Source organism: Polypterus senegalus, chromosome 6, assembly GCF_016835505.1.
Source record: "Polypterus senegalus isolate Bchr_013 chromosome 6, ASM1683550v1, whole genome shotgun sequence".
NCBI lineage: Eukaryota > Metazoa > Chordata > Cladistia > Polypteriformes > Polypteridae > Polypterus > Polypterus senegalus.
In genome coordinates, this window is record NC_053159.1 from 133,871,628 (window position 1) to 133,887,108 (window position 15,481).

The 15,481-nt window shown below is 40.7% G+C and overlaps 1 protein-coding gene across 1 annotated transcript in view; it reads left to right on the top strand.

Moving 5' to 3' along the window:
* The window catches only part of LOC120531649 (fructose-bisphosphate aldolase C), a 41,852-nt gene extending 37,939 nt beyond the window's left edge, over positions 1-3,913 (top strand). The window contains exon 9 of the mRNA XM_039757248.1: positions 3,033-3,913. Within this exon, the coding sequence (XP_039613182.1) occupies positions 3,033-3,128 (96 nt within the window). The 3' untranslated portion in view covers positions 3,129-3,913. The remainder of the gene's footprint in view (positions 1-3,032) is intronic.
* The last annotated feature ends 11,568 nt before the right edge of the window (positions 3,914-15,481 follow it).

Consider the following 15,481-nt stretch of genomic DNA (forward strand, 5'->3'; position numbering starts at 1 on the left):
TTAACCCCGACTGGTGCAATGAGTTGCTTCTCATTTCTTAAACAACCATGTCAAAAGTCACATCTCGTGGTCATGGAAAAGATGTTAGTCTGTTTGAGAAGGGTCAAATCATTGGCATGCATTAAGCAGAGAAAAACATCTAAGGAGATTGCAGACACTACTAAAATTGGGTTAAGAAGTGTCCAACGCATTATTAAAAACTGGAAGGATAGTGGGGACCCATCGTCTTTGAGGAAGAAATGTGGCCGGAAAAAAATCCTGAATGATCATGATCGGCAATCATTTAAACATTTGGTGAAATCAAAATAATCAGTGAGGCAAACCGGAAAAAAAGGTTTCAGTTTGCTAGGGAGCATAAAGATTGGATTCTAGAGCAATGGAAGAAGGTCATGTGGTCTGATGAGTCCAGATTTACCCTGTTCCAGAGTGATGGGCGCATCAGGGTAAGAAGAGAGGCAGATGAAGTGATGCACCCATCATGCCTAGTGCCTACTGTACAAGCCTGTGGGGGCAGTGCTATGATCTGGGGTTGCTGCAGTTGGTCAGGTCTGGGTTCAGCAACAGTATGTGCTCCAAGAATGAGGTCAGCTGACTACCTGAATATACTGAATGACCAGGTTATTCCATCAATGGATTTTTTCTTCCCTGATGGCACGGGCATATTCTAAGATGACAATGCAGGATTCATCGGGCTCAAATTGTGAAAGAGTGGTTCAGGGAGCATGAGACATCATTTTCATACATGGATTGGCCACCACAGAGTCCAGACCTTAACCACATTGAGAATCTTTGGGGTGTGCTGGAGAAGGCTTTGCGCAGCGGTCAGACTCTACCATCATCAATGCAAGATCTTGGTGAAAAATTAATGCAACACTGGATGGAACTAAATCTTGTGACATTGCAGAAGCTTATCGAAACAATGCCACAGCGAATGCGTGCCATAATCAAAGCTAAAGGCGGTCCAATGAAATATTAGAGTGTGTGACCTTTATTTTTTTTTGGTGGCGACTTTTTTTTTGGCCAGGCTGTGTATATTCACATTTATGGAGTTTGAAAAGGGACCCTTTCTCCACTTTCCAAAATTGTTTACATGTATTTCTGCTTACTTTAAACGAGGATGGCCCATCCTCTTTCTCTACTGCTCTCCAAAATTCTTTACATATATAATCTCATCGGTGAACTTTAAACAGGAACCCCCAGTTTTTAAGAAGCTTCCAAAAATAGTACCGCCAGTTGTTTTCTCTAGTGCTTGAAGTGGAGGAAAATGACTCCAAAAGTAAAACCATTCAATTCATTGCACGGACTGTCTACATGTATAGCCAGGAAATATCGTTGCTAATGTAATACATTTAAGTAAAATGTGATTCAGTATGGACTCCTTTGGTACTGTGTCTCTCCGGAAAATCCTTGGGTACCGTTGGTTTGACTTTGTGTCGAATGAGTGGTTGCTCATGGAGTCCTGAATGAGGCACATTACCTGAATTGTGAGGGAGCGTCACTTACGGCACTACGGCCATGTGGAGCGTTTCCCAGAGGGTGATCCGGCTTGTAAGATCCTCATTGTTGGGGACCCGAATGGCTGGACCAGGCCAAGGGGTCACCCACGTAACACCTGGCTGCGGCAGATAGAGGGTCATTTCCAGAGGGTGGGACTGGACTGCGTGTCTGCCTGGGGGGTTGCAAACCGGGATCCCGAGTTGTTTCGTCGTGTAGCGGGTGCGGTAATGCACTGCCCTCAACTTGACTTGACTTGACTTGTGATTCAGTATTAGAACTTTATTGTCTGCCTATGGCAAAAAAAACTGATGAAAAACACAAAGAAAGAAAGTGAATTATGTAACCAAGTAAAAATATAATAATGATAAAATACTGAAATTTCACATTATTCCTACTGATAACCCATTTCAGTTCAAAATAATATACTTTCCTGCAAAGTGACCATCAACAAAAGCCAAGTCACTAGGAAAAGCAAGAACCAATCTAATGCAGGAATATTTTCCTCATTTGTAATTGTATCCAGCATGTTCAAGAGTCGCAGCTCCAATGACCTTTTAATATTATTATTCAACTGATGCTTTTATTCAAGGTAACTTGTGACATTTGAGATACAATTGGTTATAATTTCATTCCTTTTTCCATGCTGGAGCACAGGCAGGTCAAGCGACTTGCTCATGGTTATACAGTGTTAGCAGAAGGATTTGAACCCACAACCTCAGCATCTGAAGTCCTAGATCGAAAGCCTTGACCACTACACCACACTGCCTGCCAATAATATTAACCTTTGGTTAAAACTCTACAAATACTGTATGCAGAAAATTACTTTGTTATAGTTACATAGGGGCGGCACAGTGGCGCAGCGGGTAGCGCTGCTGCCTCATAATAAGAAGAACTGGGTTTGCTTCCCGGGTCTTCCCTGCATGGAGTTTGCATGTTCTCCCCGTGTCTGCGTGGGTTTCCTCCCACAGTCCAAAGACATGCAGGTTAGGTGCATTGGCGATTCTGAATTGTCCCTAGCGTGTGCTTGGTGTGTGCCCTGCAGTGGGCTGGTGCCCTGCCTGGGCTTTGTTTCCTGCCTTGTGCCCTGTGTTGGCTGTAATTGGTTCCAGCAGACCCCCGTGACCCTGTAGTTGGGGTATATAGCGGGTAGAATAATGGATAGATGGTTACATAATATTTTTCATCCGATTAGCAAGTGTTAGTTTCTTGTCCCATCCAAAATTGAACCCTGGCTTGTGTCTGAATCTACCAGGTTAAGGTCTGATGCCCCATAGAGGTTTAATACTACATTTATATCTTGGTCAAATGTTTTTGGTTGTCTTTGATCCAATCTGATTTTGAAGTTTAAATGCCTTTAATTTCCAATGAGAAAAACTGTTCACAACAGAATTACAGCAATGCAATGGAGAGTTAATAAAAAGCATGACAGAGACAGAAGGCAAAGGTTCCTCTCTCAATCTTGGCTGTAAGTTAAGGCTACTCTAATTGTAATGCTCAATCTTGACTGACCTGACATTTCTTTTTCCCTTTTCAAGGTAAACAGTTTGGCATCTCTTGGGAAGTATGAGGCCAGTGGAGATGGAAGTGAGGTGGCAGCCCAGTCACTCTATGTGGCCAATCATGCTTACTGAGCAGCCGTGTTGTGCCCAGGTTTCAGCTTCTGCCACCTAATAGGATCTTCCACTGCTGCCACCTTCCATATCACTGACCAATCACAGGTCTGCGTTGTCTTCTGTACTTTAGAACTAATTATATAAAACAAAAATACAGAAAATACATCTAAAAAGTCTAGTATATATAAAATTGAAATATTAATGCTTCTTGTCAGGGTGGGGGGTTACTGCAACCAGCTCATCTGATCTTGCCTAGTGCTCTTTAGGTGACTAGTAGAGTTCATAATGGGAGGAGAAGGAGCACCAGTCACTGTATTGATTATTGCTTGAGGCATGTCTTTTAACTCTCACCAGACCAGAGAGTGGGCCACCATCTACCATTTTACTTGAAAGATCAAAGAGTAGGCAAAAAATAAAAAGTGGACCTCTCTAACAATGGGAATGTGGAATAAAGGCAAGAATGAAAGAGTGGTTAGGAGACACCCACAGCTCGCTCCACAGAGATCTGAGAAGACACCCTGGAGAGCTCCATTAGGACCGTTCAGCCAAACGGCCCTGGAGCAGAAAGACAAAAGGTGGAAATGTGCCTCACAGTAGGGTGCAAATGTTTGGATATTCACATAAAGCTTGCATCCCCATCCCTTGAAATGCAGTGATCCAGTCTCTGTGCAATAACATGCTGAGTATCTGATGAGGGCCACAGACCTCTCTGCTGTGTGAGAAATGTATTTGTGTGATATTAGTGTTGTTCTCAATACACCAAAATTGTGACCAAATAAACCTGTAGAACTGGACACCAATTAGCATATCTGACGCTTCCGTTTTTCCTCTTCCTGTTGTTTATTTCCTTTCTTTTCAGTGTACTGTAAAACATTGGTACAAATATCTTACAGGCAGTGGTTGTCAGTCATATTCCAAAAATAATTTAAGGTAAAATGAACTTTATTCATTGTTCTCACTCCTAAAGGTTTCTTTACTTCTACGCCACACAAAACACAGGACTGCAAACCTCTGTGTTTCTTTGAGCTACACATCAGTCCAGCAACTTTCTTCCCAACTCAATTGTTAAGACCCACAGGACTATTAAGCTCAATTTCATTAGAGCTACTCTATATGACTGCCCAGTTTCCCCCGCGACATCACAAAAGTCTGGCTTGGTAGACTCCATGAAAGATAAAGCCTCACCCAGTGCCACTCCTCAAGTGCTGCACTTCACCAATTTTATGTGCAGTTAGTTTTTCTTATGGTTCTTCAACAAACTTCTGCAAGTGTGTGATGTGCTGGAAAATCCAAATTCAGTGACCTTTAGTATTTTCTATATAGTAAATTTCATAGTAATCACTACTTCAGTGTGAAGAGCGCTGGTAAGATTTAACTAGAACACAAGCTGTAGACAGAAACGAGACCATAGACATGGTGGCGATCATGTGCCAGAACGTGCTTCACAAAATGACACTGTGATGATGCAGGATCGCTGCACATTCCCATCATCCTTACGGGAGCCCTGAACCCGACAGCGTCGGTAATGTCCAAATTAAAAGAGTAGGACAGCTGCTGTACAGGCTTTTAAATGTTTGAATTACCGCTTGAGATGCAGATCACACGGCACAGCAGCAGCAGCAAGTCAGCAGCTGATCAAGCAAAGAGGAGTTAAAAAAAAAACTATTTGTTTCCCATTCTATCACCGTTTAAGAGGGGGTTTCAGAGGAGCGACCGCATCTCCTTGGGGTACGTTCAGCCCCCCTCTTCACAAAGCAAGCGGCAGCTATGCGAAGTGGCAGGAGCGGTTGGTGAGCAAAACAAGCAGGGGGGAACACCCTATTATATATATATACTCTGCAAAAAAAGAAACATCCTCTGACTTTCAACTGTTTTTACTTCCAGTAAACTTAATGTGTAAATATTTGTATGAACACTAAAAGAGTCAACACCATAAGACATAAACTAAAAATGTTTCACAATGTGTCCCTGAATGAAGGGAGGCTCAAAATCAAAAGTACCAGTCAGTATCTGGTGTGGCCACCAGCTGCTTGAAGTACTGCAGTGCATCTCCTCCTCATGGACTGGACCAGATTTGTCAGTTCTTGCTGTGAGATGTTACCCCACTCTTCCACCAAGGTACCTGCAAGTTCCTGGACATTTCTGGGGAATGGCCCTAGCCCTCACCCTGCGATCCAACAGGTCCCAGACGTGCTCAATTCCTTTGACGATAAACACGAAGTCCATCACCCCTGGTGAGACAAAACCGTGACTCATCAGTGAAGAGCACTTTTTGCCACTCCTGTCTGGTCCAGCGAAGGTGGGTTTGTGCCAAAAGTACTTGTTTCCTAAATTTAAACCTGTGTTTGGTTTCAACTACATCCTCCACAAAATTTCCTTTAAATCTCTCCCTCATATCAGGGGAATAATTTCTTTTTATATATTTTCTTTTTCTTTTTATCAATAAAAACTGTATTATAAAACAAAAGGAACTTACCCTACGGTTATTCAGAGGGCTTTCCAGTCTGGAGAACAGTCAGCTGCTTCCAATTGGATTTTGCAGAGAATGTGATTGACTCAACTAATAGGGCATGTCATTAAATCTGAGGAAATATTCTGCAGTTAGAGGCTATGTAATGCGAATTAGGAAAGTGGGGCTGTATTATGCAAATGACAACAACATTTACTTTTATAGGACATTATCATTCATTCAGTGGATTCAGAAAGTATTCATATCAATTCAGTTTCTGCACACAATGTGTTTTAGATTTAATTTTAAATGGATACATTTTCCATATTTGCCCATCAGTCAGTAACCCATAATGACAAAGCGAAAATATGTTTTCATAAAGGTTTGTAAATTTATTAAAAATCAAAAACTAACACATGTGTAAGTATTAGAACCCTAAAATCAATACTTTGTAGTAGCCCCTTTGGCAGCAATTACAGCTTTGACTCTTCTTGGGTAAGTCTCGGTAAGCTTTGCATATCTGGATTTGAGCATATCCTTCCTCTTAAACTCCATTAGATTGAAAAGTAAGCGCCTATAAACTGTCATCTTCAGGTCTCTCCATAGATGTTCGATGGGATTTAAATTTGGACTTTGGCTGAGCCATTCAAAAACAGTCAAAAACCTGTCATGAAGACACTTCAGTATTGTCTTGGCTGTATGCTTCAGATCATCATTGTGCTGAAAGCTGAACCATCACCCCAGTATGAGGGTGTGTGCATTCTGGAGCAGTTTATCTTCAACGACCCCTTGTCATCCTTTCCTCAGTTCTGATCAGTCTAATTGTCCCTTTCTTTGAGCAGCACCACAATATCATGACATTACCACAACCTTGTTTCACTGTAGGGATGGAATCAGGCAGGTGATGAGAAGTGCCTGATCTTCATTAGACATAGTTCTTGGCATTCTGCCCAAAGACTTCATTTTGTTGATTCAACTGAGCAGATAATCTTTTCCCTCAGAGTCCTTTAAATGCCATTTTGCAAACTCTAAGCAGGTGACTGCCACTCTACAATAAAAGCCTGAGTGTCAGAGGTCCTTTAAGGCTCTGTTAGAGTGACCATTGAGTTTTTGGTCACCTCCCTGACCAAGAACCTTCTTGCTTGGTTGCTCAGTTTGGCCAACAATATGATAAGTCCTGGTGGCTCCAGACTTTTTCCATTTTACAGTTACTGTGGTCATTGTACTTCTTGGAACACACAAAGGTTTAGACATGCTTTTATACACTTACCTGATCTATGTCTTGCCACAACGTGACTGGAGGGGTCTTAAGAGATTTTCTTGGATTTTATGGTTTGGTTTCTGAATCCACTGTAAGTGTGGCACAAGTGTTTTACAAATGGTAAAAGAAAATAATTACAATAATAAAAGAGGTAAAAGAAATAAAGAGTCTCTCATGGTTAAAATATTAAAAGTCAATTTCTGATTTAATAAAATTTGTAATGGTCAGATGGCCAGAAATGTGAGAAAAACAAAAACCCCAGCTGATGAGGATGCTGTAAAAAAAATTAACCTCTATGGACTCCAAGCCTAAAAGACCAGTCAGCACCGCCTGGGCATTCAACTGTATTTATATGTAATTCAATATTCAAATGAAAAGTCCTAGAAAATTCAGTGTTGCAGGCCTCACCATAGTGATTGCTCTTCACACTTGCTGCAGAATACTTTGGCCAGATGGCAATGGCACAGAGCACCACCACAGGATACCAGAAAGAGAAAACAAACACAGAAGAAGTCATTGGTAAATGAAAACAAAATATATATATATATTTGATTTTCAATAATTTTGCAAAACTTTCTGAAAACATGGGTTATGGGCTGTATATTTACGGGCAAAACAATAAAGTTTAAAGGCAGAAAGTGAAGGAAGGGGTATGAATGGTTTCTGAATCCACTGTATATATATATATATATATATATATATATATATATATATATATATATATATATATATATATATATATAAATACAGTGGAACACAGTGCAGACACAGACAGGTAGATATTATTTTAAGCACCACAACACGTTTATTTACAACACTATTTACAAAGATGAAACACACAACCCCAGCACTCCCCCAAAGTCCAGGCCTTTCTCACACTGCCTTCCTCAGGTCCGCCTCCACTCCTTTCCTCCAAGACTTCGTCTTTCTCCACTCCCGACTCCAGCCATCGAATGGAGGGAGGCGGCCCCTTTTATGCTCACCTGGACGAGCTCCAGGTGCTTCCTGATAACGTTCCACCGGCCCTCTCAGGTGTGGTGGAAGTGCCAAGGGCCAGGGCTATTCAGGCATCGGGGCGCCCCCTGGCGGTGACCACGGGCCCCTTTAGGGTTGAGCTTTTAAGCTCTGTTCCCGTGGTCCCCAAAGCCACCAGGGCGGTCACCCCCTCGTGGTCTGGAAGAGGTGTAAGCCCTCCTCCGGTCCTTCCAGGCATCCCAACTGGGTGCCACCCCCAGTCGCTTGCCACAATATATATATATATATATATATATATATATATAGTAAAAGAAAATCTTGAGATGGGACGAGACTATTGCCAAGAGATTTTTTTAAGTCCTGTCCTCCTCTAAACCATTTCAGATTAAGAGCCCACGCCCACGGTCCTCTCACCTTTTATTCGTGTAAGTGCTTTTCTCAGACACAGTTCCTGTGCTCTCAGCTCTTATAATTTTTTACCGTCAAATTGGCAAATTGTTTAAATGTGTATCAATAGACTATGCTGAAACAGTTGGTGGTGATGTTGTGGAAGATGAAAACATCAACTTAAAATATCCCATAAAATATCTACAACCGTTAACACCATCCGTTCTTCCTCTGCACGAATTACTGTAGAAAGAAGGATGTATTGTAATGTTATTGCGTAATTTACGTATGAGTGATGGGCTATGCAATAGGATAAGATTAGTTGTAGTTAAAATTGATCAAACAATTCTGACATATAGCTTTTGCTATGACAATTAACAAATCACAGTTACAAACATTCGATAAAGTCGGTTAATTTATCAGAGAGAAAGAAATGATATTCACTCACGGGCAGTTATACATTGCGTTGTCACGATGTAACTCCAAACACAGAAACAAAATTCAATGTGATATTGATGAAAAGTTCATTCCAAATATCATTTTCACTGAAGTTTTACAGTAAAAGTGTAAGTTTAGAAAGTATTTGCATGTTAATTTCAAAGCCAAACAGAATGAAAACGTATAACTCAATGAAAACTTCAAATGCAACATGAAACATAATTTTCTTTGAATTTATTATGTTTTACTATTTTTTACTATGGTTAACGACTCGCTGTAATGTAAAATAATTAGGTGTATTATGCATATGGTAACAATTCCCATGGAAATAACAATCTGTTTAAATTGTACATCTTCCCTATATGCGAGTAAATAACGCAAAGTGGCTAACGCGTAGCGCCCGCCTGAGGATTGGTGAGTGAAGAGAGCAGGGCACAGAGCCCCCTAGTATATATAAATACTTGGGTCGGTGTATACTTCTGTTCCATGAATTAGGCAACCATTTTGATTTCGGAAAATAACAGTGTAAGACAGCAGGACCCTCTCAACCACAATAGGTATATATTGGAGTCAGGGAGTTAGGACAATGAATGGATGGATGAATGGATGTGTGCATTAAACAGAAAATAATTCTTTGCCTAATTAAGGATTTAGATAATGTCTAGCTGTTTTGATTTACAGTTCCGATTATGCATGTGCATTGTTACATATTTTCGTATATAGACTAATATGTTTTTGCACACAATTTTTTATACATTGTAGCTTAACTTTAAGCATGGTGCAAGAACAATTGAAACTAGCAAATTAACTTCATTGCTGTTGAGTTTAACACTCCCACACGTAGCATGATTTCACTCCACAGTGCAATGTAAACCCCATCCAAGAGTACAAAGATGTAGAAGGGGAAAGCTAACACTGGATAATACCTGCTAGTGTTAACAGAATTTTACTCAAAAGATAAAAATGTACAGTCATTATTGATAATTACTTTACATAATTAAATATGGATAATCTTTAAGAGTCCTAGATTAAAATTACAGCCCAATCCCAGAGTGTGAACTTTGCGTTTTTTCAAATATCTGTGTATTTTTGTTTCCCACATCCCAAAGAGATGTGTATATGGTAACATTTGAGAGCGTGCCATGTAATTAGATGTCATCCCATCCAGTGTTAGATTTTATTTATCAGATGTAATAATCCAAGCAGAACCCATAAAAACAAATTGTTATACTTTTGAAAAGGTTAATAAACAACAGATTACATAATTTAGAGTAGGGCACAAGAAGTCTCAACACCAGCTGATAAATTAGGACTAAAACAAAACTGAAATTGCTCACTGGTTGATTGGATCAGAACAGTTCAGACATCTATTATGAGAGAACAGGATTAAAAAGCTTTGCTATTTACCAAGATGCTTTATAAAGAAGGGTGTTTGCAAGAAAAGTGTGAAAATCAGCAAACAGGAGAAATGTAGATGGTCACAGCCAGCTCATCCCTCAGCTTGGGAGCAAGAACTTTTAGCATGTTGGTGAGAGGGGGGACTTAGCAGGCCGGCTAAAGCAGAACTGAGACTTCTTATGGGGACATATGAAAAGACTAGAAACTGAAAGTGCTGAAGAGCTGTCCCATATGGGACTGCCAGGTCGAGACAAATTTTGTGACCGATGAAGAGGAGAAATGTGGGCAAAATAAGAAACAGTATACATCAACTAGGCAGCTGTAGTCTGGAGAAGTTGACAGGCCCATCAGGAAAGAGATATAATAGCTACACACATAGAACAGGAGACTGGATGGTGAAGAGGTTACAGAAAAGCTGAGGGTTTAATTTTGTGAATGTTGTAAAGAAACAAATGACAGCACTGGGTTATGGATGGAAATGTGTTGATTGAAAGAGAGGGTGCTATCTGGGCAACTCCATATCAAATGATGAGAGGGTGACAGTGTCAAGGCTGAGAGAAGGATATGTGGACAGAAAAGGAGAAGGTGAGTACAAAATGGAAACGTTAAGTTTAAGGCAATGCTCATTCTCCCAAGATGAGATGGTAGAGAGACACTTGGAAGTCAGGGCTGACATTTATGGTCCAAAAGAAAGAAACAAAGGGAAGATTTTGACAACATCTGCGTAGAAGTCTTAAAAAGGCCCATTAGAAACTCAGATGGATGAATGGTAATAATTTAAAATGAAAACATAAAAAGTGTTACTTTATTCCTTAATTTACCAAACCCTCTTATTAGGATACAGGATTGTTGCAAAAACAAGTACAAGGCAGGGATTATTTCTGGATGAGCTGCAGATCTATTAAAGGGCACAATCACACTCACTCCCACTGAGCCAGTTTAAAGTTTCCAATCATTCTAAACCCCTCATTTTTGTAATGTTTCAGAAAACCAGCGAACAAGGAGAAAGAATGCACAGAGACACAGGGCAGAATATGCAAACTCTACGCAGATGGCGAGTGAGCTGGGACTCAGACAATGGGTGACGACACCGCTAACCACTGCACAACCCAGTGCTACTTCTCTTATATTCTGATACTGTGGGTTTTAGCACACGTTTCCTCAACTTTAACAATCATTCATCAAAAGTGAATTAAAAAAAAAAATCAGGAAATATTAAAAAAAAATGCTTTTTATGTTTCAGTGTTGTCTGGATACTTTACCAGGAGAACATTTTAAAAAACATTGGTAGGAAGGTGCTACTGAATTTAACCTCTGCACAAAAAACTAACTGCTACAGATTTAAATTAATATGCTAAAATAACCAATAAGAGTGTGTTGCATCCACAACAATAGCCCAATGTGGGAGAAGGAATAACTTAAAATAATAAAACATAAAGCAACAAAATAGTACATACAAATCGAATACACTTGGATTGGATCAATTATAAAATTCCATCCATCCATTATCCAACCTGCTATATCTTAACTACAGGGTCACGGGGGTCTGCTGGAACCAATCCCAGCCAACACAGGGCACAAGGCAGGAAATAAACCCTGGGCAGGGCGCACACACACACACACACACACACACACCAAGGACAATTTAGAATCACCAATACACTTAACCTGCATGTCTTTGGACTGTGGGAGGAAACTGGAGTACCCGGAGAAAACCCACGCAGACACGGGGAGAACATGCAAACTCCAAACAGGGAGGACCCGGGAAGCGAACCCCGGTCTCCTAACTGCGCCACTGTGCCGCTCCAATTATAAAATTGCACACTGTAAATAGAATCAACCAAAACTTACAATAGTGTGTTATTGATTTATAACCGATACAGGTAATACATAAAATTAAGCAGCAAGAAAAAGTGATAACAGATTTGATAACTGAATATATCGAGTCTCTTGGTCAGGTTACAGCGGACTCATACAAAGGGGTGCTGGAATGAAGAGTTCCCTTAAAGGAGACTAAGTGGAGTCTAAAAGAACCTAGTGGACCAAGTGGAGGTCAGGCACAAGATGTGCAACAGCAGGTAAAAATGGAAGGATGGGATAAGCTACCCAAAGCTTGGACAGACTTACCCAAAAAGACTCGAAGCAGTGATTGTTGCAAAAGGGGCTTCTATAATGGATTGAATTAAGGGTATGAATACTTATATAAATGACAGATTTCAGTTTTCGATTTTCAATAATTTTGCAAACCTTTCTGAAAACATGTTTTTAATTTGTCATTGTGTGCTTTCTTCTTCGCTTAGTCGTCAACATTTCATTTATAACGTATTGTCCTTATACGCTTTATATGTGCTGAGAGCCCTGGATTTGTGTGAACTCAAATCCTTACACTCACATGACGGAGTGTTTTGCTGCCTGTGGTCTTATTTGATATTGGTTGTAAGTAGAGCGTGTCTTGCAAGAATCTCATGTTCTACGTCATTACAAGACGGTCCTGGGTCAATCTCTTGGCACAAAGTCTCATGTTTAAGGTCCCCACGAGACGCTCCGTGGCCATTCTCTTTCGTCTCACGGGTCTTTTAAGTGTCTTCTGTGATCTTAACATGAAGATCACGTCTTGTCTCCTGTCTGTCTCTCCCAGGATTTTTTTTATAATAGAGATATGTATATATATATATATATATATATATATATATATATATATATATACACATACACACACACTATATATACACTGTATATATACAGTATATATCCTATATAAACTGCTCAAAAAAATTAAAGGAACACTTTGAAAACACATCAGATCTCAATGGGAAAAAGAAATCCTCCTGGATATCTATACTGATATAGACTGGGTAATGTGTTAGGAATGAAAGGATGCCACATCGTTTGATGGAAATGAAAATGATCAACCTACAGAGCCCTGAATTCAAAGACGCCCCAAAAATCAGAGTGAAAAATTATGTGGCAGGCTAGTCCATTTTGCCAAAATTAAATTGCAGCAACTCAAAATTGTACGCAGCACTTTGTATGGCCCCTGTGTTCTTGTATACATGCCTGACAACATCGGTGCATGCTTCTAATGAGATGACAGATGGTGTTGTGGGGATCGCCTCCCAGATCTGGACCAGGGCATCACTGAGTTCCTGGACAGTCTGAGGTGCAACCTGGTGGCATTGGATGGACCAAAACATAATGTCCCAGAGGTGTTCTATTGGATTTAGGTCAGGAAAGTGTGGTGGCCAGTCAATGGTATCAATTCCTTCATCCTCCAGGAACTGCCTGCATACTCTCACCACATGAGGCCAGGAATTGTCGTGCACCAGGAGCCACTGTACCAGCATAGGGTCTGACAATGGGTCCAAGGATTTCATCCTGATACCTAATGGCAGCCAAGGTGCCTTTGTCAAGCCTGTAGCGGTCTGTGTGACCCTCCATGGATATGCCTCCCCAGACAATCATTAACCCACCACCAAACTGCTCATGCTGAATGATGTTACAGGCAGCATAATGTTCTCCATGGCTTCTCCAGACCCTTTCACTTCTGTCACGTGCTCAGGGTGAACCTGCTCTCATCTGTAAAAAGCACAGGGCACCAGTGGTGCATCTGCCAATTCTGGTATTCTATGGCGAATGCCAATTGAGCTGCATGCTGCTGGGCAGTGAGCTCAGGGCCCATTAGAGGACATGGGGCCCTTGGGTCACCCTCATGAAGTCTTTCTGGTTGTTTGGTCAGAGACATTCACACCAGTGGCCTGCTGGAGGTCATTTTGTAGGGCTCTGGCAGTGCTCATCCTGTTCCTCCTTGCCCAAAGGAGCAGATACTGGTCCTGTTGATGGGTTATGGACCTTCTATGGCCCTCTCCAGCTCTCCTAGAGTAACTGCTTGTCTCCTAGAATCTCCTCCATGCCCTTGAGACTGTGCAGGGAGACACCGCAAACCTTCTGGCAATGACACATATTGATGTGCCATCCTGGAGAAGTTGGACTACCTGTGCAACCTCTGTAGGGTCCAGGTATCGCCTCATGCTACCAGTAGTGACACTGACTGTAGCCAAATGCAAAACTAGTGAAGAAACAGTCAGAAAAGATGAGGAGGGAAAAATGTCAGTGGCCTCCACCTGTTAAACCATTCCTGTTTTGGGGGTCATCTCATTGTTGCCCCTCTAGTGCATCTGTTGTTAATTTCATTAACACCACAGCAGCTGAAACTGATTAACAACCCCCTCTGCTACTTAACTGACCAGATTAATATCCCATAAGTTTCATTGACTTTATGCTATACTCTGATTAAAAAGTGTTCCTTTAATTCTTTTGAGCAGTATATATAAAAAGGGTGAGACATGAAATAGACATTCAGTTAAACATTTCAAACCGAACTGTTCGCAGAATTATTTAGAAAGATTTATCTGCAAGTGTGTTCACCCTTTCATCCTGTGATGGACTGCGGTCCTGTCCAGGGATGGATTCTGCTGTGTGCCCTATTCTTTTTGGGGTAAGCCCCAGCCCCCCGCAGCCCTGCTTAGGATTTAGTGGGCTTTGAAAACTGTTTGGCATGGTGTGTGTGAAACAAAGCGAGTGAGAGATAGAGAATGTGTAGGAAAAGCCATAGATGTTCCATATTGTCTAAATCAGGTAAAAACCAAAAAGCTGTATGTCTCACATTTGCTGCTATGACTCTGACATCACAGACAGAATCTAGAAAGGTGAATATGGAGTATAAATAACCTATACCTAGCAAAGATCTATGAACAGTGCATGTCTTTCTTGGAGAGTGGCTCTCAGATCACCTTGAAATTAATGATAAGATTCGTTTTCCAGTATTGGTTTTGGAAATCTGAATGCCATTTTTTCCATAACTGATCCAATTTAATATTACTCCTTTGTCGACTGGGCTGTTTAAAAAAGCATTTTCTACTGTTAAGCTAAAGCTTGTATGCAAATAACAAAATCTCTCATTTTCAAATCATGGAAAAACATTTCTTCACAAACTGGTATTTATCTTAGGGCTGGTCGAATAAAACAAAAATGTCGGTAATACATGTCGGTAATACATTATATATGAGAGCATGTACTAGAGATCAAACATGAAATTTATGGAAACATGTAATTTATACTGACGGAAGTACTTATGAATTCCGAAGATATATTTTTGTAGTATCTATGAAGCACATTTCTAAACATAGACATACGAGAGCCGCAATTGAGAATGAGACGTAAGACTTTTACACATAAGCTGGTACATGCGCAAGTAATAAATAACTCACGTCAGAATCCCTGAGTCCGAACCTAAAAGCCTAGGAAATATTTTTTTTAAGTTGAATTCGTCAATGCCTCTAGTAGACGATGAGCCTTAGTAGACCTTCGCGAATCGTCACCGCCCTTTTTGGCCTTTTGTGCATCCGGTTACACTGAGCAGTTTCCATAGTTCCCCATTTCCGACAAGGAGGTGTCGACGAGAAA